We start from the raw sequence: 26243 nt of genomic DNA, 5'->3' as shown, positions 1-26243 counted from the left end.
TTGATTGAGACGTTTGAGATCCAAGATGGGACGCACAGAACCGCCCTTCTTGGGAACCACGAAAAGGTTGGAATAGAAACCCCGAAAACGCTGCTTGGAAGGGACCGGGACAATGACTCCCTGGAAGAGAAGGGAGTGAAGCAGCCCCAAAATTCCCTAGTTAGCGAAGGGGACCGGGGGGCCCGGGACAGGAAAAAATGTATCCTCCAGAAGAGAAGCAATTTCGATCCGGGATCCGATGGACACCACGTCCCTGACCCAGGAGTCTTGAATGTGCACCGCCAAGACGTCTCGGAAAAATAAAAGACGACCTCCCACCCAAGAAACATTTGCGGGTGGGGGCGTCCCTTCATGCGGAAGTGGGTTTGCGGGTGCCAGACTTGGCTGCAAAACGGCCGGAGTGATTTTCTGATTTCCAAGAGGGGCGCACCCGGAAGGAGGGAACCTTTTTGTTCAGCGAGGGAGCCTGCCCCCACCCATTATTGGGACCAGAAGTCCGAAATGACCGAGAAGAAGACTTCCTACGGGAAGTAGTGCGAGCCCTATTCTGAGGTAATAAAGAACTCTTGCCGCCGTCGCCTCAGAGATGATCTCATCAAGGCGCTTGCCAAAAAGTCGGGAGTTGGGAAATGGAAGCTCGGTAATGGAGTCTTCAGTCAGCATTGTCACCTGCAGCAAGCCAAGCTCATAGCGAGATGAACAGGGAGGTAGGGGGACCCGGACCCATGAGGTACAACCCCAAGCGCTGACCGCTGACGAGGGGGGGTTAACAGTACATCCAAGATGCCTGCCATCTCTCGCAATGGGGAAACAGTGAACCGTAGTTCCTGAGTCCCCACCTGAAAACAGAAAGAAAAAGGAATAAAAGAACTAACACATTCCCTAACTAGGAAAATAAAAAATATGAGACCTGGTCTGGAGAACACAAGACCAGTGTCCACCTCCTTAAGACACTAAGCAACAACTGAATTGCTCAGTGTCCTGGAGGCGGGTATATCCTGCTGGGAAGAGCAGACTTTTTGGTTACCATAGTGTCAAGCCTCCTAGAGACAGCAGCATATACCCAAGGTCTGTGTCCCCTAATGGAGCCGATAGAGAAAGGGGCGATTTACATACTTATTGGGGCAGATTTTTTTTTTTCTTTTTACACTTTTTATATCCCTAAGGGGAATATTTATAGGCATAGCACTGATCAGTATTATCAGCGATCTTCTGTTCTGCTCGATGTTGGGGGATGGAAGGAGGCAGGTGAGGGGACCTCTGTCCGTCATCTAGTCTAATCTGATCCCTGCGGCCGTGCTGTGGCAATCAGATCAGACATTTAAAGCGCTGCATTGCTGCAGATGCCATGATCACAGCATCTGGGGGTTAATGGCGAACATCAGCGCGTTCGCTGATGTCCGCCATTACCGGTGGGCTCCTGGCTGTTGATAGCAACTGAGACCTGTTGTGCATGATGCAAGCACTGCTCTGGTGCTCGTGTCATGTACAGGCTAAGTCCCAGCGCATCAGGACATATATTTACATCCTGTGTCCTTAAAGGAGTAGTGCAGTGAAATATAACTTAACCCCCCCCCCCCCCCACAATCTCCTGAATGGGGACCCAGCAGTCTGCCGGAAGCGGCCATTCTGACCCCCGCAGGAAGCCATGACCGACATGCCCCCTGCATGTTTCTATGGGATACATGTAGGGGGCATGTTGGCAGCTGCTTCATGTGGGGGTCGGCACGCCCCCTTCCAGCAGACTGCCGTGGCTCCGTTCAGGTGATCGCAGGGGGTCCCAGCGGTTGGACCCGCAATCTATAGCTTTTCCCCCTACAGAAATCCTTTAAAGAATTAAAAAGTATTTTTTTTTTTAAATAGTAAAATAAAATAAAAACATCTAAAGATGGGTATCTTTTTCACCGACTTGACCCACAGAATTAAGAGAACAGTCAGTTTTACCATAAAGTGCACTGCTGGTAGCAACAGGGACCCATAAGATATGAAGCGTGCTCAGCTCATGAGCACGCTTCAAAGCCTGATAATGGGAACCGGGGTGCACAGGTACGCCCAGCGAAGAACCAGTATGCGAGGGCGTACCCATACGCCCTGTGTCCTCAAAGGGATATTCCGGGTTTATACATCTTATCCCCTATCCAAAGGAGAGGGTATAAGACGTATGATCGCAGGGGTCCCGCCACTGAGGACCCCAGCAATTTCGTTGCAGCCCCCAGCATTCTGTGCCGGGCGCTGCTTCCGAGACAGGGACATGATGTCACTGAGATGAATGGAGGGGGTGTGGCGTGACGTCACTAGGGGGCGTGATCGTGGCATCACATCCCCATCTCGGAAGCAGCGCCTGGCACAGAATGCGGGACCCCTGCGATCATACATCTTATCCCCTATCCTTTGGGTGGGGGATAAGATGTATAAACCTGAAATACCCCTTTGACAGGTTAAGAGGTTAATATGGTTATGAGTGATGTAATTACAAAGTACAATTGGTCGTGCAAAAAACAGGCCCTCATATGGGGGTGTGGTAAAAATATAAGAGTTATGGCTCTTGCAAGGAGGAAAAAAATAAAATTCTAAAATAAAATTGGCTGTCCTCTTAAGGGAATAAATAGTTACTTTAATTACACTATGTGAAAACATCTGACAGAATCGCTTTTTGAAAATATAAACTATTACAGAGCCCGATGTCTACTACCTGTTAAGATCCACACTTGAATACAGCTCAAGGCCCTTGCTAAAGTATTTGTGTTGGGAGTTCAGACATGATAAAGATGCTGCACAGGTACCATGCTTTATCCATTCATGTTTCCTATAAATAATAAATTAGTTAAAATATAAACAAGCAATACTGAACTCTATACAAACAGTAAAAGAAACAATAAAAAACTCAAATGAACAGATAATCAGAAGAACATTGTTATGGACAATGTTAACTTTAAAAATAAAGTGCCGCCACTAAAAATCCTTTTTGCTTGCATGTAAAATTAGGAACAGACATGCCTCATGTATAGACACACTTTTAATATTTTTTTTCATTAAAGAGGTACTCCGCTGCAATACATCTTATCCCCTATCCAAAGACTAGGGGATAAGAGGTCTAATCACGGGGGTCCCGTTGCTGGGGCCCCCGCAATATCCCGTAGCACCTGGCATTCTAAACAAATGCCTGGTTCCTGTAGGCAGTGTTCGTGACATCATGGCAATGCCCCCTTGTGACATCATGTCACGCCTCCTCCATTAATGTCTATGGGAGAGGGCATGGTGTGACGTCACAAGGGGCCGTAGACGTGACGTCACGATCACGGCCTCCGAGCGTTCTGAATTAAATGTTGGAGTACCCCTTTAAAGTACAGGAACACTCTCACAGACTCTTTAATAGTGAAAAAGAGAAACTGTTTTGTACTGTTTTTTTAGTCAGGCTAAAGGTTTATTACTCTAAGGAAGAGAAAATTGCAAACTTGCTAATATGATACATTTTAAAGGATAACAAAAATAAAAAATAAATATTTGTCTCTAAAGCTTGCTATCGAACATAATTTTTTCAGTGAAACATGGTTATCTGCTTAAAAGAGAGTACACTTTGTAAGCATTTACACATATATTGTTTACCAAAAAGTAGAACAGTTTGGATGTAAAATGTCAGGCCACCACTTGTTCATCTCTGCCAAGAGGTCCTATAAAACAATACACATAAAACATTAAATTATGTCAAGAGCCATAATTGTTAATAAAATAAAAGAATAAACACACACACACACACACACACACACACACACACACATATGGCTGTAACTTTCCTAAATCCTGCTGATTTACAAAAACATTTTAGTGATTAGTGGACCTGTGCTGTTATAATTAGAAAAGTACAACTAAAAAGCCAACTAGGTGTTAACAACTGGCATGTCCCTGTACAATCTGACAATGTCAGCTTTGACTGGATGGATAGTCTGGCAACTGGTAACACCCAACTGTCAATTTTGTCATAGACCACTAGTAAGAATAATAAAGAAACTGCACAACGCACATAGCTAAAGTAAGGGTAACTTACTTAGCACTAGTCTTGTAAGGCCGGAAAAGGTGATTCTACACGTCAAATAGAAATGTCCAAAATGTGAGCTAAGAAGCAGATGAAAGTAATGGTGCACTCCCCGAATGTAGTTTCCAAAATGTACTTTATTCCATCGATGCAAACGGTGCAGGTAGTAACAAGGCAGGTGCAGAGCAGCAGTTGACATGACACACATAATGCAGGGGAGGGTGTAAGGAAGGGAGTACTATTGTTTCACGCTTGGTATGCGTTTCGTCCGGCCTAAGAACGTTAACCATTGATGTGAAAAGAGGGAGCTCATATTAATGCTAAATATTTAGGCAGCAGGAAGCCTTTTTTCGGATAAGAAAGCCGTGAACTTGCTCTGATGGAAACTACTATGACTGAGAGACTTCCTGCTGCCATAAAATCTAATGAACAGAAATGCAAGCTCCCCCTATTCACATTGAAGACACATTACTCTTATTTTTCAATCCACAGAGCCATGTGAGGGCTTGTTTTTTTTTGTTTTTTTTGCACAACCAATTGCACTTTGTAATGACACCTTTCAATTTACTATAAATTGTATAGCACACTCAAAGATTTTTATTTGAGGGGGAAATTGAAAAGAAAATCGAAATTTTGCTACTTTTGTGGGGTTTCGTTTATTTTGAGTGCACTTTATAAAAAATGTAAAGTAATCTTTGTTCTATGGGTCGATACAATTAAAAAAAACCCCTTAAGGACAAAGGACGTAGATGTACGCCCTGATGCGCTGGGACTCGCACCATGCACAGCAGGTTCCGGCTCCTATCAGCTGCCAGGGACCAGCCAATAATGGCGAACATCAGCAATTGGGCTGATGTCTGCAATTAACCCATCAGATGTCGTGATCAATACAGATCACGCTATCTGCGGCAATGCAGCACTTTAAAGATCAGATCGCCGCGGCACGGTTGCGGGGTTCAGATCAGCCAAAATGGCGAACCGAGATCCCCTCACCTGTCTCCATCCATACCCCGGCGTCGTCTTCTTTGGTTTGACATCGACCAGGCCAGAGAAGATCGCCGATAATACTGATCATTGCGAAGCCTATGCATAGCACTGAACAGTATTAGAAATCAAATGATTGCTATAAATAGTTCCCTATGGGGACATAAAAAGTAAAAAAAATTAAATAAAAATGAAAAAGCCCCTCCCCTAATAAAAATGTAAATCCCCCCCTTTTTTTCCCATTTTACCCCCAAAAAGTAAAAATAATATAAACATATTTGGTATTGCCATGTGCATAAATGTCCAAACTATTTAAATATAATGTAAATAATTCTGTATGGTGAACAGTGTAAACGTAAAAAAAAAAAAAAAAAAACAGAAATTGCTGTGATTTGGTCACATCACATTCCAAAACAACCTATATATCATGGTGCAAAAATTAGCCCTATACAGCCCCGTATACAAATTTTTTTTTTTTAAAGTTATAGGTGGTTAAAATAGGCAATTTTAAACACTTATTTTTTAAAAGAAGTACAATATAGAAAAGTATGTAATCATTGGTATCATTTTATTTATATTGCCCCACAGAATAATGAAAACATGTCACTTTTATTGTAAAGTGTACCGCGTAGAAATGAAACCATCCAAAATGTGCAAAATTTCAGTTTTCCTTTCAATTGCCTCACACAAATATTTTTTTTGTATTTGAACTACAAAACGAGTGATGTCATTACAAAGTAAAATTGGTCACATAAAAAAACAAGCCCTCTGTGAATGGAAATATAAAATGGTTATGATTTTTAGACTGAGAGGAGAAAAATTGAAATGCAAAATTAAAATTGTATTCTTAATTGGGCACGGTCGTTAAAATTATTTTTGGCATATGATACAGCAGGTAAAATAAATAAGATTTGCAATTTACTCCCTGTTAAATAAAAATGTCTTTTTATGTCACTTTCATGGCCTCATAAATCTGGCCACTTGGGGGTCTCCTTTCTGGTCCAGACCGCATTCTGTCTGCTCAAAAGCACAGACTTTGGTCTTCCCTGAACTGGCAGGAGACCAAACCCAAGAAGTGCGGTCTGGCCATAGGCAGTGAATAGCACTCAATCTCTGCCTGTGTATGAAACAGGGAGAGCAAGTGCTATTTATTGCCTAAGGCCAGGCCACACTTCCTGAGTTTGGTCTCCTGTCAGTTCAGCAGGAGACCAAAGTCTGTGCAGAATGTGGTCTGGACCAGAAGGGAGGCCCTTAATGGCCAGATTTAAAAGGCCATGAAAGGGTGATAATGTTTTTTTTTTTTTTTTTTTTACAAAGAGTAAATTTAAAATCATATCTTTATCATATGCAAAAAAATAATAATTTTAATGATAGTGCCCATTTAAGGCCAAAATGGGCTGTGTCCTTAAGGGGTCCTTAATACCAATGTTCACATGACTTTCTATTTTTTTTTTTTTTTTTAAATGTCCTATTCTGACTCCCTATAACTTTCTTATTTTTCCATATACAGGGCTGTTTACAGTATCGTTTTTGTATATATGTGACTTTTCGATTACTTTGTATTCCTTTATTTCTGGGAGTTGTAAAAAAATCTGCATTTTTTTTTTAAACGTTTACACTGTTAACTGCACGGACCATTACAATTATATTTTAATCACTTAAAGGGGTATTTCAGTGGATAAACATTTTTTAATCAACTGGTGCCATAAAGTTAAACAAATTTGTAAGTTACATCTATTTAAAAATCTTAACCTTTCCAGTACTTATCAGCTGCTGTATGTTCCACAGGAAGTTCTTTTCTTTTTGAGTTTTCTTTCTGTTTGACCACAGTGCTCTCTGCTGAACCCTCTGTCCATGTCAGGAACTGTCCAGAGCAGGATAGGTTTGCAATGGGGATTTGCTCCTACTCAGGACAGTTCCTAAAATGGACAGAGGTATCAGCATAGAGCACTGTGGTCAGACAGAAAGGAAATTTAAAATGAAAAGAACTTCCTGTGGAGCATACAGCAGCTGATAAGTACTGGAAGGAATACGATTTTTAAGTAGAAGTAATTCACAAATCTGTTTAACTTTCTGGCACCAGTTGACTTAGAAAAAAAAATGTTTTCCAGCGGAGTACCCTTTTAACCCCTTAACCCCTTAAGGACCAGGCCATTTTACACCTTATGGACCGGAGCGTTTTTTTGCAATTCTGACCACTGTCACTTTAAACATTAATAACTCTGGAATGCTTTTAGTTATCATTCTGATTCCGAGATTGTTTTTTCGTGACATATTCTACTTTAACTTAGTGGTAAAATTTTATGGTAACTTGCATCCTTTCTTGGTGAAAAATCACCAAATTTGATGAAAAAAATGAAAATTTAGCATTTTTCTAACTTTGAAGCTCTCTGCTTGTAAGGAAAATGGATATTCAAAATATATTTTTTTTGGGTTCACATATACAATATGTCTACTTTATGTTTGCATCATAAAATTGACATGTTTTTACTTTTGGAAGACACCAGAGGGCTTAAAAGTTCAGCAGCAATTTTGAAATTTTTCACAAAATTTTCAAACTCACTATTTTTCAGGGACCAGTTAAGTTTTGAAGTGGATTTGAAGGGTCTTCATATTAGAAATACCCCATAAAAGACCCCATTATAAAAACTACACCCCCAAAGTATTCAAAATGACATTCAGTAAGTGTATTAACCCTTTAGGTGTTTCACAGGAATAGCAGCAAAGTGAAGGAGAAAATTCAAAATCTTCATTTTTTACACTCGCATGTTCTTGTAGACCCAATTTTTGAATTTTTGCAAGGGGTAAAAAGGAGAATATTTTTACTTGTATTTGAAACCCAATTTCTCTCGAGTAAGCACATACCTCATATGTCTATGTTAATTGTTCGGCGGGCTCAGTAGAGGGCTCAGAAGGGAAGGAGCGACAAATGGTTTTTTGGGGGCATGTCACCTTTAGGAAGCCCCTATGGTGCCAGGACAGCAAAAACAACCACATGGCCTACCATTTTGGAAACTAGACCCCTGGGGGAACGTAACAAGGGGTAATGTGAACCTTAATACCCCACAGGTGATTCACTACTTTTGCATATGTAAAAAAAAAAATGTTTTTACCTAAAATGCTTGCTTTCCCAAAAATTTTAGCAGAAAATACCCCCCAAAATTTGAAGCCCAATTTCTCCAGATTCAGAAAACACCCCATTTGGGGATGAAAAGTGCTCTGCTGGCACACTACAGGTCTCAGAAGAGAAGGAGTCACATTTGGCTTTTTGAAAGCAAATTTTGCTCTGGGGGCATGCCGTATTTAGGAAGGCCCTATGGTGCCAGGACAGCAAAAAAAAAAAAAAACACATGGCATACCATTTTGGAAACTAGACCCCTCAGGGAACGTAACAAGGGGTAAAGTGAACCTTAATACCCTACAGGTGTTTCACGACTTTTGCATATGTAAAAAAAAATAAAAAAATTTACCTAAAATGCTTGTTTTCCCAAAAATTTTACATTTTTAAAAAGGGTAATAGCAGAAAATACCCCCCAAAATTTGTAACCCAATTTCGCCCGAGTACGGCGATACCCCATATGTGGCCCTAAACTGTTGCCTTGAAATACGACAGGGCTCCAAAGTGAGAGCGCCATGCGCATTTGAGGCCTAAATTAGGGACTTGCATAGGGGTGGACATGGGGGTATTCTACGCCAGTGATTCCCAAACAGGGTGCCTCCAGCTGTTGTAAAACTCCCAGCATGCCTAGACAGTCAACGGCTATCTGGCAATACTGGGAGTAGTTGTTTTGCAACAGCTGGAGGCTCCATTTTGGAAACAGTGGCGTACCAGACGTTTTTCATTTTTATTGGGGAGGGGGGTTGTATAGAGGTATGTGTATATGTAGTGTTTTTTACTTTTTATTTTGTGTTAGTGTAGTGTTTTTAGGGTACAGTCGCACGGGCGGGGGTTCACAGTAGTTTCTCGCTGGCAGTTTGAGCTGCGGCAGAAAATTTGACGCAGCTCAAACTTGCAGCCGGATACTTACTGTAATCCTCCGCCCATGTGAGTGTACCCTGTACGTTCACATTGGGGGGGGGGGGGACATCCAGCTGTTGCAAAACTACAACTCCCAGCATGTACGGTCTATCAGTGCATGGTGGGAGTTGCAGTTTTGCAACAGCTGGAGGCACACTGGTTGTGAAACACCGAGTTTGGTAACAAACTCAGTGTTTTGCAACCAGTGTGCCTTCAGCTGTTGCAAAAGCTACAACCCCCAGCATGTACGGACAGCGGAAGGGCATGCTGGGTCTTGTAGTTATGCAACAGCTGGAGACACATTGGTTTGCTACTTAACTCAGTGTGCCTTCAGCTGTTGCAAAACTACAACTCTCAGCAGTCACCGACAGCCAACGGGCATGCTGGGAAATGTAGTTATGCAACCACCAGATGCACCACTACAACTCCCAGCATGCACTTTAGCTGATGTGCAAGCTGGGAGTTGTAGTTATACAACAGCTGAAGGTACACTTTTCCATAGAAAGAATGTGCCTCCAGCTGTTGCAAAACTACAAGTCCCAGCATGCCCATAAGGGAATGCTGGGAGTTGTGGTGGTCTGCCTCCTGCTGTTGCATAACTACAGCTCCCAGCATGCCTTTTTGCATGCTGGGAGCTGTTGCTAAGCAACAGCAGGAGGCTGTCACTCACCTCACACAATCCAGCCGCATCAGGTCAGTCCCTGGTCGTCGTCGTCGCCGCCGCTGCTGCTCCTGGGGCCCTGATCCCAACATTAACGCCGGGGATCGGGGTCCCCAGCACCCGGGGTGCACATCCCGCACCCGCTCACGTCCTCCGGAAGAGGGGCGGAGCGGGTTGCGGGAGTGACACCAGCAGCAGGCGCCCTGATTGGTCGGCCGGTAATCCGGCCTACGAATCAGGGCGGTCGTGAGGTGGCACCAGTGCCACATCACCCCTGCTGGCTATGGCTGTTCGGGGCAGTCTCTGACGGCCCCGATCAGCCAATAATTCCGGGTCACCGGGTCACTGGAGACCCGATTGACCCGGAATCCGCCGCAGATCGCTGGACTGAAGTGTCCAGCGATCTGCGGCCATCGCCGACATGGGGGGGTCATCATGACCCCCCTGGCTCCGCTCCAGATGGTTGCGGGGGGCCGGTAAAACACATGACGTTCTCATACGTCATGTGTCCTTAAGGACTCGGAAATGGAGACGTATGAGAACGTCATGTGTCCTTAAGGGGTTAAGGACAAGGCACGTATGAGTACGTCCCTGCACTCTGGGTCTTAAGGACCAGGCACGTACTCATACGTCCGTGGGAATTTCGGTCTCCGCCGCGCGCCGGGTGGGGACCGGACCGGGGTGACTGCTGATATCTATCAGTGGTCACCCCGCGCAAATGCCCAGGGGGGTCATCAGACCCCCCCCCCCATGTTGGCAATAGGCGCAAATCGCAAGTGAAATCACACTTGCGATTTGCGCGATTCCGGGTCATTACGGGTCTATGGTGACCCGGAATATAAGGGGGATCACGGGTGTCTAAGACACCCCTGATCCCCTTGAAGAGATAGGAGTGAGGTGGCAGGGGTGCCACCCCTCATATCCCTGCTATTGGTGGTCTAGACGCGACCACCAATAGCAGATCGGGGGCGGGGGGGGTTAACTTTTGTTTTCCCCATCCTGCCCACCCACAATAGGCGGGGCAGAACGGGGAAACGACGGGGAAACATCGGGGACCGGCGCCGGAGTCCACTTACTGTTCTGCGGAGGCTGCGGGCGACGATCGGTGTCGGAGATCGGCGGGCGGCGATGTCGTGCAGCAGGCTCCCTGGATCCGACGGAAGCCGGTATGTTGTCTAGCAACATCTGAAGGGCTGCAGTCCGAGACCAGTATATAGTGGTCTCTATAATGTAGCACTCCAGATGTTGCAAAACTACAACTCCCAGCATGCCCAGACCACTGTTTGGGCATGCTGGTAGTTGTAGTTTTGCAACAGCTGGAGGGCTACAGTTTGAGACCACTATATGGTAGTCTCTGAACTATAGCCCTCCAAATCTTGCAAAACTACAACTCCTAGCATGTCCACACAACTGTTTGCTGTCAGGGCATACTGGGATTTGTAGTTTTGCAACATCTGGAGGGCCACAGTTTGCAGTGGTCTCTATACTGTAGCTCTCCAGATGTAGCAAAACTGCGAATCCCAGCATGCTGGTAGTTGTAGTTGGGACCCCTCCAGCTGTTGCATAACTACATCTCCCAGCATGCCCTTCGGTGATCAGTACATGCTGGGAGTTGTAGTTTTCCAACAGCTGGAGCCACACTGGTTGGAAATTATTGAGTTAGATAACAGAACCTAACTGAAGGTTTTCCAACCAGTGTGCCTCCAGCTGTTGCAAAAGTACAACTCCCAGTCTGCATGGTCTGTCAGTACATGCTAAGAGTTGTAGTTTTGAAACAGCTGGAGGTTTGCACCCCCATGTGAATGTACAGGGTATATTCACACGGGCAGGCTTACAGTAAGTTTCCTGCTTCAAGTTTGGGCTGCGACAAATTTTTCGCCGCAGCTCAAACTTCTAGCGAGAAACTCACCGTAACACGTCAGTGTGAATGTACCCTAAAAACACTACACTACACTAACAGATAATAAAGGGTAAAACACAACATATACACCCCCTTACACTGTCACCCCCAATAGAAATGAAAAACGTATTGTATGGCAGTGTTTCCAAAACGGAGCCTCCAGCTGTTGCAAAATAACAACTCCCAGCATTTCCGGACAGCCACTGACTGTCCAGGCATGCTGGGAATTTAGCAACAGCTGGAGGCACCCTGTTTGGGAATCACTGGCATAGAATACCCCTATGTCCACCCCTATGCAATCCCTAATTTAGTCCTCAAATGCGCATGGCGCTCTCTCCCTTCGGAGCCCTGTCGTATTTCAAGGAAACAGTTTAGGGCCACATATGGGGTATCTTCGTACTCGGGAGAAATTGCACTACAAATTTTGGGGGGCTATTTCTCCTTTTACCGCTTATGAAAAGGAAAAGTTGGGGTCTACACCAGCCTGTTAGTGTAAAAAAACTTTTTTTTTACACTAACATGCTGGTGTTGTCCTTTACTTTTTATTTTCACAAGAGGTAAAAAGAAAAAAAAGTCCCCAAAATGTGTAACGCAATTTCTCCTGAGTACGGAAATACCTCATATGTGGGCGTAAAATGCTTGGCGGGCGCACAACAAGGCTCAGGAGTGAGAGTGTACTATGTACATTTGAGGCTTAAATGGGTGATTTGCACAGGGGTGGCCGATTTTACAGCGGTTCTGACAAACGCAAAAAAATATCCACATGTGACCCCATTTTGGAAACTACACCCCTCATGTAATGTAATAAGGGGTACAGAGAGCATTTACGCCCCAGAGGGGTCTGACAGATTTTTGGAACAGTGGTCCGTGAAAATGAAAATTGTAATTTTTCATTTGCACAGCCCACTGTTCCACAGATCTGTCAAACGCCAGTGGGGTGTAAATGCTCACTGCACCACATTGAATTCTGTGAGGGGTGTAGTTTCCAAAATGGGGTCACATGTGCGGGGGTTCCACTGTTCTGGCACCAAGGGGGGCTTTGTAAACGCACATGGCCCCCAACTTCTATTCCAACCAAATTCTGTCTCCAAAAGCTCAATGGCGCTCCTCCTCTTCTGAGCATTGTAATGCGCCAGCAGAGCACTTGACGTCCACACAAGGGGTATTTCCATACTCAGGAGAAAATGACCCCCAAAATGTGTAACCCTATTTCTTCTATTACCCCTTGTAAAAATGTAAAATTTGGGGAAAAACATTTTAGTGAGAAAAATTTTTTTTTTTTCATTTACACATCCGACTAACAAAAAGTCGTCAAACACCTGTGAGGTGTTAAGGCTCACTGTACCACTTGTTGCGTTCCTTGAGGGGTGCAGTTTCCAAAATAGTATGCCATGTGGTTTATTTTTTTGCTGTTCTGGCACCATAGGGGCTTCCTAAATGTGACATGCCCCCCAAAAACCATTTCAGAAAAACTCAAATAGCCCCCGCCAAACACTTGACTTACACATATGAGGTATTTTCTTACTCTAGAGAAATTGGGTTACAAATTTTGAGAGGATTTTTTCTCCTTTTACCTCTTGTAAATATTCAAAAACTGGGTCTACAAGAACAAGCAAGTGTAAAAAAAAAAATGAAGATTTTGAATTTTCTCCTTCACTTTGCTGCTATTCCTGTGAAACACCTGAAGGGTTAATACACTTACTGAATGTCATTTTGAATACTTTGAAGGGTGCCGTTTTTATAATGGGGTTATTTGTGGGGTATTTCTAATATGAAGGCCCTTCAAATCCACTTCAAACCTGAACTGGTCCATGAAAAATTCCGATTTTGAAAATTTGGTGAAAAATTGGAAAATTGCTGCTGAACTTTGAAGCCCTCTGATGTCGTCCAAAAGTAAAAACATGTCAACTTTATGATGCAAACAAAGTAGACATATCGTACATGTGAATCAAAATATAATCATTTATTTAGAATGTCTATTTTCCTTACAAGCAGAGAGCTTCAAAGTTAGAAAAATGCAAAATTTTCAATTTTTTCATCACATTTTGGAATTTTTCACTAATAAATGGTGCAAGTATCAACAAAATTTTACCAACAACATAAAGTAGAATATGTCACGAAAAAACAATCTCGAAATCAGAATGAAAGGTAAAAGCATCCCAGAGTTATAAATGCTTAAAGTGAAAGTGGTCAGATGTGCAAAAAAACGCTCTGGTCCTACAGTGAAAATTGGCCTGGTCCTTAAGGGGTTAAGGACACAGTCAATTTATTTAGCATTTTCCTCTTTTCTGCCTTTCCTTTTAAAAAGCATAACTCTCATTTTTCCATATGATGGCTTGTTTTTGCATGACCAATTGTACTTTGTAATGGTATCTTTCATTTAACCATGAAAACGATTAAAATGTTACACAATTGATATAATTTTTCTATTATTGCACTACTTTACTTTTTAACCCCTTTAGGACCTAGGGCGTATGGATACGCCCTGGCTTCCTGGAACTTAAGGACCCAGGACCTATCCATATGCCCGTGGGAATTTCGGTCCCCGTCGGGCGGGGACCGGACAGGGGTGGCTGCTGATATCAGCATGCACCCCGCGCAAATGCCCAGGGGGGGGGGTCATCAGACCCCCCCACCCCCATGTCGGCGATCGACGCAAATTATCGGTGAATTCACACCAGCGATTTGCGCCGATTACGGGTCATTAAGGGTCTACGGTGACCCAGAATATAAGGGTATCGCGGTTGTCCAAGACACCCTCGGTCCCCCTGAAGGGATAGGAGTGAGGTGGCAGGGGTGACACCCATCTTATCCCTGCTGTTGGTCGTACAGACGCGACGACCAATAGCAGTTCGGGAGCGGGGGGTTAACTTTCAGTTTCCCCGATCTACCCACCCACAATAGGCAGGGAAGAACAGGGAAACCGAGGAGGACCGATGCCGAAGCCCTCTTACCCATCCGGAGGCTGCGGCTGGCTCACTGGATCCTATGGAAGCCGTTGAGTTGCCTAGCAACATCTGGAGGTCTACAGTTTGAGACCACTTAACAGTGGTCTCTAAACTGTAGCCCTCCAGATGTTGCAAAACTGCAAATCTCAGCATGCCCAAACAGCAAACAGCTGTCTCGGCATGCTGGGAGTTGTAGTTGCGTACCTCCAGCTGTTGCATAACTACATCTCCCAGCATGCCCTTCGGCGATCAGTAAATGCTTGGAGTTTTAGTTTTGCAACAGCTGGAGGCACACTGGTTGGAAAATACTGAGTTAGGTAATAGAACATACCTGAAGGTTTTCCAACCAGTGTGGCTCCAGCTGTTGCAAAAGTACAACTCCCAGCATGCATGGTCTGTCAGTGCATGCTGGGAGTTGTAGTTTTGAAATAGCTGGAGGTTTGTACAGGGTACATTCACATGGGCGAGTTTACAGTGAGTTTTCTGCTTTAAGTTTGGGCTGCGGCAAATTTTTTGCCGCATCACAAACTCCTAGCTGGAAACTCGCCGTAACCTGCCAGTGCGAATGTACCCTAAAAAAACTACAATACACTACCACAAAATAAAGGGTAAAACACAACATACACACCCCTTACACTGCCCTCCCCCCCCCCCCCCCCCCAATAAAAAACGTATTGTACGGCAGTGATTCCAAAACGGAGCCTCCAGCTGTTGCAAAACAGCAACTCCCAGCATTTCCGGATAGCCCCTGACTGTCCAGGCATGCTGGGAGTTTAGCAACAGCTGGAGGCACCCTGTATGAGAATCACTGGTTTAGAATACCCCTATGTCCACCCCTATGCAATCCCTAATGTAGTCCTCAAATGCGCATGGTGCTCTCTCACTTCGGAGCCCTGTCGTATTTCAAGGAAAGAGTTTAGGGGCACATATGGGGTATTTCCATACTCGGGCACAATTACACTACAAATTTTGGGGGGCTTTTTCTCCTTTTACCCCTTATGAAAAGGAAAAGTTGGTGTCTACACCAGCAGGTTAGTGTAAAAAAAATTAAAAAATGTAACACTAACATGCTGGTGTTGCCCCATACTTTTTTATTTTCACAAGAGGTAAAAAGAAAAGAAAAGACCCCCAAAATTTGTAACGCAATTTCTTCTGAGCACTGAAATATCCCATATGTAAAATGCTCAGCAGACGCACAACAAAGCTCAGTTGATCGCCGCATCTAAAATTAAAGTAAAAGCTTCCCGACCGCTCAGTTGGGCTGATCAGGACCATCGCGATAAAACTGATGTCCTGATCAGCTAGCACATGAGCGGAGGTTCCCTCACCTGTCGCGTCCGATCAGCAATTGATTGCTCCAAGCCCGAGATACAGGTTTGAGCAATCGACTGCCTATAACACTGATCAATGCAAAGCTATGGCTTTGCAGTGATCAGTGTAAAAGATCAGTGTGTGCAGTGTAATAGCCCCCTATGGGAGCTATAACACTGCAAAAAAAAAAAAAGTTAATAAAGGTCATTTAACCCCTTCCCTAATAAAAGTTTGAATCACTGTGTAAATAAAAATAAACATATGTGGTATCTCCGCGTGCGGAGATCTCCGAATTCTAAAAATATATTGTTAATTAAACCGCATGGTCAATGGCGTACGCGCAAAAAAATTCCAAAGTCCAAAATAGCGTATTTTTGGTCACTTTTTATATCACTAAATAATGAATAAAAAGCGATCAAAAAGTCCAATCAATACAAAAATGGTACCGATAAAAACTTCAGATGACTGCGCAAAAAAATGAGCCCTCATACCGGCCTGTTTGCAGAAAAATAAAAAAGTTATAGGGGTCAGAACATGAGAATTTTTAGCGTATACATTTTCCTGCATGTAGTTATGATTTTTTTTCAGAAGTATGACAAAATAAGTAGGGTATCATTTTAACCGTATGGACCTACAGAATAAAGATAAGGTGTCATTTTTACCAAAAAATGCACTGCGTAGAAACGGACAACCCCCCCCCCCCCCAAAGTTGAAAAATGGTAATTATTCTTCAATTTTGTCGCACAATGAATTTTTTTGTAAAATGACTAATGTCATTACAAAGTAGAATTGTTGGCGTAAAAGATAAGCCATCATATGGAATTTTATGTGCAAAATTGAAAGCGTTATGATTTTTAGAAGGTGATGAGGAAAAAATGAAAATGCAAAAACCGAAAAACCCTGCATCCTTAACCCCTTAAGGACCGGGGTTTTTTCAGTTTTTGCATTTTCGTTTTTTGCTCCTTGCCTTTAAAAAATCATAACTCTTTCAATTTTGCACCTGAAAATCCATATGATTGCTTATTTTTTGCGCCACCAATTCTACTTTGTAATGACGTCAGTCATTTTGCCCAAAAATGTACGGGGAAACGGGAAAAAAAAATCATTGTGCGACAAAATTGAAAAAAAACGCCGTTTTGTAATTTTTGGGGGCTTCCGTTTCTACGTAGTACATTTTTCGGTAAAAATTACACCTTATCTTTATTCTGTAGGTCCATACGATTAAAATGATACCCTACTTATATGTTTGATTTTGTCGTACTTCTGGAAAAAATCATAACATGCAGGAAAATTAATACGTTTAAAATTGTCATCTTCTGACCCCTATAACTTTTTAATTTTTCCGTGTATGGGGCGGTATGAGGGCTAATTTTTTGCGCCGTGATCTGAAGTTTTTAATGGTACAATTTTTGCATTGATAGGACTTACTGATCACTTTTTATTCATTTTTAAATGATATAAAAAGTGACCAAAAATGCACTATTTTGGACTTTGGATTTTTTTTGCGAGTACGCCATTGACCAAGCGGTTTAATTAATGATATATTTTTATAATTCGGACATTTCCGCACGTGGTGATACATATGTTTATTTGTTTTTTTTTTGTTTGTTTTTTTTAGGGAAAAGGGGGGTGATTCAAACTTTTAATAGGGGAGGGGTTAAATGATATTCATTCACTTTTTTTTTCACTTTTCTTTTTGCAGTGTTATAGCTCCCATAGGGTCCTATAACACTGCACACACTGATCTTTATCATTGATCACTGGTTTCTCATAGGAAACCAGTGGTCGATGATTCTGCCACTTGACTGCTCATGCCTGGATTTCAGGCACTGAGCAGTCATTCGGTGATCGGACAGCGAGGAGGCAGGTAGGGGCCCTACCGCTGTCCTGTAAGCTGTTCGGGATGCCGCGATTTTGCCGCGGCTATCCCGAACAGCCCACTGAGTTAACCGGCACTTTTTACTTTCGCTATCAGCGGCGGGTCCCGGCTTCACTATGACACCGAGCCCGCCGTGATATGATGCGGGTTTACTGTGCAACCCCGCGTTTTATCACGGGAGCAGGACAAATGACGTACCGGTACGTCCTTGGTCCTTAAGGGGTTAATCGTGATCGCACTGATGTCCACCATTAACCCCTCAGATGCCGAGATCAATACAGATCACGGCATCTGCGGCAACGCGGGCGTTTAAATGGATGATTGGATCATCTGCAGCGCTGCGGCGGGGATCCGATCATCCAACATAGCGGCCAGTGGTCCCCTTACCTGCTCCGGCCGTCACACTGGGGTCTTCTTCTCTGGTCTGCTCGATCTCAGGCCAGAGCAGAAGATCACCAATAATACTGATCAGTGCTATGCCTAGGCAATCTAAAATGAAATGAAAACGAAACCTTCCAAAATTGCGTTTTTCTTTTAATTTTCACACATAAAGAAAATTTTTTGCTTGCACCATACATTTTATGGTAAAATGAGTGATTTTAATTGCAAAGAACAATTGGTCACCCAAAAAACAAGCCCTCATATGGGTCTGTGGATGGAAATAGAAAAGAGTTATGATTTTCAGAAGGCAAAAAAGAAAAAAACTAAATGCAAACATAAAATTGGCCTGTTCCTGGAGAGCTCCGGAACAGGAAAATTATCGTCCATACTGCTGGCAGTAAAAAAAGACAGCTACATACCTTCCTTCGCTCCCCGGTAACCAGCTCCGGCCTCCGCCACGATCCGGTGGTCGGCAAGTCATACTTCGCTCAGCCAATCACCGGCCGCAGCGAAGTCCCGACTAAGCCGGCGATAGGCTGAGCGGCAGTGTGAGGATTTCGGCCGCGGCAGCAGGTGCGCAGTATGACAGCGGCTGATAAGTTATGGTAGGATTAAGATTTTTAACCCTTTAAGGATTCAGGGTTTTTCAGTTTTTGCATTTTTATTTTTTCCTCATAGCCTTCTAAAAACTTTTTTTTACGCCACCAATTCTACTTTGTAATGACATCCGTCAATTTACTCAAAAATGTACGGAAAAAAAAATCATTGTGCAACAAAATTGAAAAACAAATAATAATAAACGCTATTTTGTAACTTTTGGGGCTTCCATTTTGGGGCTTTCATTTCTGTATTTCTGTACGATTAAAATGATACCCTACTTATATAGGTTTGATTTTGTCTTACTTCTGGAAAAATCATAACTGCATGCACAAAAATATAAATGTTTAAAAAATGTCCTCTTCTGATCCCTTTAACTTTTTTTTTTTCCACACACGGGGCAGTATGAGGGCTCATTTTTTGCACCATGACCTCAAGTTTTTATCGGTACCATTTTTGTTTTGACCAGACTTTTTGATCGCTTTTTATAAAAAATTTTATGGTATAAAAAGTGACCAAAAATACAGTATTTTGGACTTTGGAATATTTTTACATGTAGGCCATTGACCGTGAGGTTTAATGAACGATATGTCTTTATAGTTCGGACATTTAAGCATGCGGCGATACCACATATGTTTATAATTTTTATTTACAAAGGTTTTTGTAATGGGAAAAGGGGGGGGTGATTTAAACATTTTATTAGGGAAGGGGTTAAATCATCTTTAACAACCTTTTTTTTTCACTTTTTGTTTTCCAATGTTATAGCCCCGATAGGGGACTATAACATGCAATACACGGATTGCCAGCACTGATCAATGCTTTGACATAGCATAGCATAGATCAGAGTTTTCGGCGTTCAACTGCTCCTGCCTGGATCTTGGGCATGGAGCAGTCATTCGGCGATCAGACGAGGAGGCAGGTAGGGACCCTCTTCGTGTCCGTACAGCTGATCATTGGGACACAGCGGTTTCACCGCAGTGGTCCCGATCAGCGCGACTGAGCTGCCGGGAATGTTTTTTTTTTTTTTTTTTTTTTTTTACTTTAGACGTGGCAATTTTACAGGGTTTCAGAGTCTTTCATCTTGCAATAAATACTGGGTGCAATCCAAAAGCAAAGTCCAGTGTAATACCTCCAAAAGAGAATAAAGAAGCGGCATTGCATATAAAATCCTTTCTTAATTGATTCATCGAAGGTAGAGAGGAGCCATACACCAACAGTTTTCACATTATACAGAACACATTTTCAAGGTAGTCTGGGTAAAGGGCGCGCACCCTATTTAACCCATCATGTTTAATTCACAGATAACATATACACAACAAAGAAAATAGTGTGCAAAGAAAAACACAAAATAGTACATATAGGTATGACTCAAAAGCTAAAACCATATAACGAGTAACTCATAAAATAGAAGACAGATTATTTCGACTGTGTATAATCCAGATTGATACCGCTTGTAACAGCCTAGTGTGCCTATCTATTCTGGTCTCTGCCAGTAGTATACGCTGTAAAAGCATAGATTTAAGATCCTTAGTATCTCTAGCATGGTTGTCAATCATATGAGATATAAAGCGAGGGCAACCTTTCCCCTAACGTAAGGAATATAAATGTTCCCTGAATTTGAGAACCAAGGGCCGAATTGTTTTAACAACATAAATTTTTTACACGGACAAATCAATGCATAAACAAAGTCAGAACGACATGTTATAAAATCCTCCACCACATGATTCACAGGGCCCAAACATATGCATCTAGATGTATTAAGATGACTGCAGAATAAACAGTTCCTGCAACAAAAATTGCCCAACACAAATCTCCTGGCAATTACTTACAGAAGATAATGTAATTGATGAGAAGAAACAGTGGCATTTGTTGGTGGGGGAAGTATTCTTTCTTTCCCCCTTTGTCACCGGGCTCCAGTTTAGATTTGCTTCAAGAGAGTGTCCTCTGGGATGTAAAAAGTTTGATTTATCCCGCTGCTAGGGACAATTTGTCCCAAAAGGAGAAACAGGATAATGAAATCATCGTGAGGCATGCTGACAAATGGGGAAACATTGTAATCATGGATAAAACAGTATATGTACAGGACAGTCAGGCAACACCACAACATACACCAGATTATCAGGTGGAGCCTGACCACGGAGCTGGATGCATGCTTAAAGCAGCTCTCCACAGCCTGATCCAGATATCTGGACCTTTTTTCCACACAAAATGGGGAGAACAGACCAACCTCACACTGGAGGCACAAACAACAGCACCAGAGCCCAGCGAGGCCGCCCAAGATGGCACCGGCGACGACTCAGAGGCAGAGAGCTTCTGTGGCAGTCATCCCGACTTAGGGACCGAGGGCACTCAACGCTCTCTGACCAAATCCTTCCTAAAGAAGGCAGTGCAGCAGGTAGTACTAAAATCCATTAAGGCGGAGCTGGCGCCGGTCCTATAGTAGCTGGTGAAGATTAAAGCAGACGTCCGGCAAATTGTTTTCCGCACGGAATATCTAAAACAAGCCCTCACTGAGACTGTCTCTTTTTGTGACAGAGCAGCTCACCACTTAGACCAACACGAGGCTTTCATAAACAGAGCGCTCCTTATGATTGAAGACCAAGAAAATAGGAGTCGGAGGAAGAACATAAGGATTAAAGGGGTGCCAGAGTCATACGCAGCAGAGGCCCTGCCATCTGTGATGCAGCAGATTTTTTCAATTCTCCTGGAAGAAGAAAGAGCAGCGGCCATTATAGTGGAGCGAGTACGTAGAGCCCTGCGGCCTTGGCTTCCACCGAATGAACCTCCCAAGGATCTCATATGTGGATTACTCAGATTTGTGGACACTGCAGTTATATTGAAGGGGAATAAAGAAACTACTTCACTGGACTTTGAGGGAAACCAAATTAGAGTGTTCCAAGATTTGGTGCCTTCTACTCCTGGATGTTTTCACTTTGGGATCTCCATTCAAAAAGGAAGTAGGCGCATTGTGATCCGCACACCAGGTGAATTGGAAAAGTCATGGACTCTCTTGGACATTGAACCATTAGAAATACCCTCTTGGTATGGGTCAATGCCTGCCTAAAAAGCCAACGGTAGATCAGTGGACCACGGTCCCAGAGGCTTGCTCACCTAAGAATAGAAAACAGAACTAGAAGCATACAAACCAACCTGATGCTGCCCCTACTTGAAGCTCGTTAACACAGCATATGGTTTTCTCTTAGACCTGGAGGTCTACAACCTACTGTTTTACTCAGGTGATTCTGACTCTTTATTTATGTTTTGCTTTTACCATTTTGCCTTCAGCTTTATTGTATGGGACTGAAACCATGTTTAGCTCAAAATTTGATGCACCCCTAACTTTTCACGCATGGAGACAAGGGATGAAGATTGATGTCCTCTATTATAAAAAATAAAATAAAAAAATATATAAAAAAGCGTAGGCACAGGTCGCTCCTGCTTGTCCTATGCAGCCATTAAACGCGTGAGATGCGCTCTTGGCCTCCAACAGCCAACTGATGTTTGGCGCTTGCAGCATCCTTCTGACAGGGACTACAGTTTTTTTTCTTCCCCGCATGGGTCGTACAGTCGGCTAGATTATGTTTTGGTCCAACACACTGCTTTACCTTGGGTGGTATCCTCCTCAATAGGCAACATTCTGTGGTCAGATCATGTCCCGTTCTTCTGTTCTCTTCATCTTTCATCCTTGACTCGGTCGGTCTGGTCGTGGAGATTGAACAAATCCCTGCTTCTGGATCCACTTTGCCTGGCTGACCTGACCACGACTGTTTCCTCTTTTTTGGACGATCATAGTTCGGATCCTATGGCCCCTTACTATCAATGGGAGGCGCTCAAATGTGTCCATCGGGGTGTACTTATTAAACACAGCTCCCGTCTTAAAAGGGGCAGAGCCCAAGCCCTCAGTAACGCTCTTCTCCTGGTTTCCTCACTGGAATTATCCCACAAGCGCTGGCTTTCCCAGTCATTTAGGGACCTGCAGCTCGCCAGGCTTGAGGTCAAACGCTTGCTAGCGGAATCTTGGGGTCTATGAATATGGGAATAAAAGTAGGCATATGCTGGCCAGGGCGTTGCGTACTAAATTAGCTCAGGCTCATATCCCCTGCATTCGCACCCACTCAGGTTCTGTCGTCCACGAGACCCCAGATATTATTTCCATGTTTTATTCCTTTTTGTTCTGACCTGTATACCCTACCTCCTCCTGCCATTCCTTTCCCGACCCTGCCCTCACCATTCCCTACTCTCTTCCCAGACGCCTTGGCAGCGTTGAAAGCCCCTTTCTCCCCGGAGGAACTGGCCCTGATTGTTAAGGACCTCCCAGGCGGAAAGAGCCCTGGCCCCGACGGGTACACGGCCAAGTTTTATAAAATCCCTTCTGGACTCCCTCTCACTCCTTATGCTTCGTGCCTTCAATTCTATCTCTCCCTCTGCCCCCATTCCTGCTCCGTCCCTGTTTGCCCACATATTAGTGATTCCCAAACTCGGCAAGGAGCCCCAGTCCTGCGGGAGCTACCGCCCCATCTCCCTGCTGAACATAGACCTTAAGATCTATTCTAAACTGGCGGTCCGCCTCAATTCGATTCTCCCCTCCCTGATTCATTTAGACCAGGTGGGTTTTGTGCCGGGGAGGGAGGCTAGGGACAACACCATCAAGACTGTCGATATTATTCATTATGCCCAGTCTACCAACTTACCTCTAATGGTGCTTTCTCTTGATGCCGAAATTCTTTTGATAGAGTCTCCTGGTCCTCCCTGGCACAAACCTTACACCACTTCGGGCTCGGCCCCAACTTTATCGCTAAGGTTATGGCCCTTTATAGTTACATAGTTAGTATGGTTGAAAAAAGACATACGTCCATCAAGTCCAACCAGGGAATTGAAGTGAAGGGTGTAAGGGGATAAGGGAAAGGGGTGTAGTTTTATAATTCTGCATAAGCATTAATGTTATTTTGTTCCAGGAATGAATCTAACCCTGTTTTAAAGCTGTTAATTGTTCCTGCTGTGACCAGTTCCTGAGGTAGACCGTTCCATAAATTCACAGTCCTCACGGTAAAGAAGGCGTGTCGCCCCTTTAGACTAAACCTTTTCTTCTCCAGACGGAGGGAGTGCCCCCTCGTCCTTTGGGGAGGTTTAACCTGGAACAGTTTTTCTCCATATTTTTTGTATGGGCCATTTATATACTTATATACGTTTATCATATCCCCCCTTAAACGTCTCTTCTCAAAACTAAACAATTGTAACTCCTTTAATCGCTCCTCATAGCTAAGATGTTCCATGCCCCATATTAGTTTAGTCGCGCGTCTCTGACACCCTTTCCAACTCCGCAGTGTCCCTTTTATGAACAGGCGACCAAAACTGAACAGCATATTCCAGGTGAGGCCGTACCAATGCTTTATAAAGGGGGAGTATTATGTCCCTGTCCCTCGAGTCCATGCCTCTTTTTATACATGACAATATCCTGCAGGCCTTGGAAGCAGCAGCCTGACATTGCATGCTATTCTGTAGTCTGTGATCTACAAGTACACCCAGATCCTTCTCTACCAGTGACTCTGCCAGTTTAATCCCCCCAAAGACATACGATGCATGCATGTTCTTAGTACCCAGATGCATAACTTTACATTTAGCCACATTGAACCTCATTTGCCAAGTGGATGCCCAGACACTTAGTCTATCCAAGTCATCTTGTAACCTATACACATCCTCTATAGACTGTACCGTGCTACAAAGCTTGGTGTCATCTGCAAAGATAGAAACTGAGCGTTTAATACCATCCTCTATATCATTGATAAATAAATTAAACAACAGCGGGCCCAGTACTGAACCTTGGGGTACACCACTAATAACCGGGGACCAATCAGAGTACGAATCATTGACCACCACTCTCTGGGTACGATCCATGAGCCAGTGTTCAATCCAGTTACAAACTAAAGTTTCCAAGCCCAAAGACCTTAACTTACCTCTCAGACGTCGGTGAGGGACAGTATCAAACGCTTTGGCAAAATCCAGAAACACTATATCCACAGCCATTCCTCTGTCAAGGCTTCTACTCACCTCTTCATAAAAGCAAATTAGATTGGTTTGACAACTTCTATCCTTAGTAAACCCATGCTGGCTATCACTTATAATACAATTATCCCCTATGTATTCCTGTATGTAATCCCTTATAAGTCCTTCAAACAGTTCCCTGATGCCCCACCTAAAAATTAATGGCTCCTTGTCCGGTCCCCTCCCCATTCCTAATGGCACGCGTCAGGGTTGCCCTGTATCCCCTCTGCTGTATGTCCTGGTGATGGAACATCTTATGGCCGGAATTAGAGCAGACACCAATATTCATGGGGTGACCGTTGGTGTGAGCGAATATAAGTGTTCCGCTTTTGCTGCTGATCTTTTAGTTTACCTTACAGACCCTATTGTATCCCTGCCCAACCTCATGTCACGCCTCCGAGAGTTTGGTGCGTGGTCCAACTTCAAAATGAATTTCTCCAAATCAGAGGCGCTTAATGTCTCCTTGCAGGGACATACAGTAGACTCTCTTCGCACGGCCTTCCTCTTTACTTGGCCCCCCCCAAGGCATCACTTATTTAGGGACTCTGATGCCGTCCGACCTCTCTCAATTGTTCTCCCTTAATTTTTCTTCCCTGTTGGCACAATTTTGTTTAGACTTAACTACCTGGGACAAGAGGGAGTTCTCTTGGTTTGGTCGAATGACCATCCTCAAAATGAACCTCCTGCCCCGCCTGTTGTACCTCCTACAAACCATCCCTGTTCACCTCCCTGCCTCTTTTTGGCGTCTCATGCAGCCCTGTTTTGGGTTGTTTGTATGGTCATCGACACGTCCCCGATTGAACCATCTGCTCCTTTCCAGGCCTAAATTGTCTGGTGGAGCGGGCTTGCCTGACTGTCGAATGTACTTTTTAGCCTGTGTACATGCTAGTGTCCTTGACTGGTCACACAACTCTAATTCTAAACTGCGGGTTCACCTAGCTTAAGATATCTGCCCTAAGGCCCTGGCTACCCTACCCTGGACCTGGTCCTCAGCCCAGCTGGCCAACTACCCAACTTCCTATTCCACCCGTCATATTCTTGCCTCTCTACACTCTGCTGGGGCAGGGGGCTGTTTAATTGATCGCCGAGGTCCTCTGCTCCCTGTGACTGACCACCCGAACTTTCCTCCTGGGGCCTCCTCGGATGGGGCTTTTCTTGGGGCCTCCCAGTCTCATCCCCTCCATTTTCGCCACGTCTTAGCTGCACGCCAGCTCAAGCCCCTGGAAACTCTGCTGGAGAAGAGGCTGTCTTGCAGATGGGCTCCCTTCACTTGTCTTCAATTGCGTCATTTTTACTCCTCTCTCCCGACTTCCTTTGAGCTGCACCGAGAACTGACGCCATTCGAGCGTCTTTGTCTTGCCTCCTCCTTCTCCTTCACTGCCCTCCATGGGGGACTCTCCTCCTTCACTGCCCTCCATGGGACCTCTCCTCCTGTCGGATTCCTACTCTTTACTTTTATCTTGACTAATCCACCCATTTCCCTTAGTCT

At 44.0% G+C, this 26243-nt stretch overlaps 1 protein-coding gene across 1 annotated transcript in view; it reads right to left on the bottom strand.

Moving 5' to 3' along the window:
* RNASET2 (ribonuclease T2) overlaps positions 1 to 26243 on the bottom strand; it is a 262828-nt gene that overhangs the window by 79501 nt on the left and 157084 nt on the right. The window contains exons 7-8 of the mRNA XM_056563618.1: positions 3607 to 3671; positions 2693 to 2806 (exon numbers count right to left, since the gene is read on the bottom strand). Coding sequence (XP_056419593.1) covers positions 2693 to 2806; positions 3607 to 3671 — 179 coding nt within the window. The remainder of the gene's footprint in view (positions 1 to 2692; positions 2807 to 3606; positions 3672 to 26243) is intronic.

The sequence above is a fragment of the Hyla sarda genome, chromosome 3 (genome assembly GCF_029499605.1).
Source record: "Hyla sarda isolate aHylSar1 chromosome 3, aHylSar1.hap1, whole genome shotgun sequence".
Taxonomy (NCBI): domain Eukaryota; kingdom Metazoa; phylum Chordata; class Amphibia; order Anura; family Hylidae; genus Hyla; species Hyla sarda.
The sequence above is the reverse complement of the archived record's forward strand: the minus strand, read 5'-3'. Positions and strand labels throughout refer to the sequence as shown.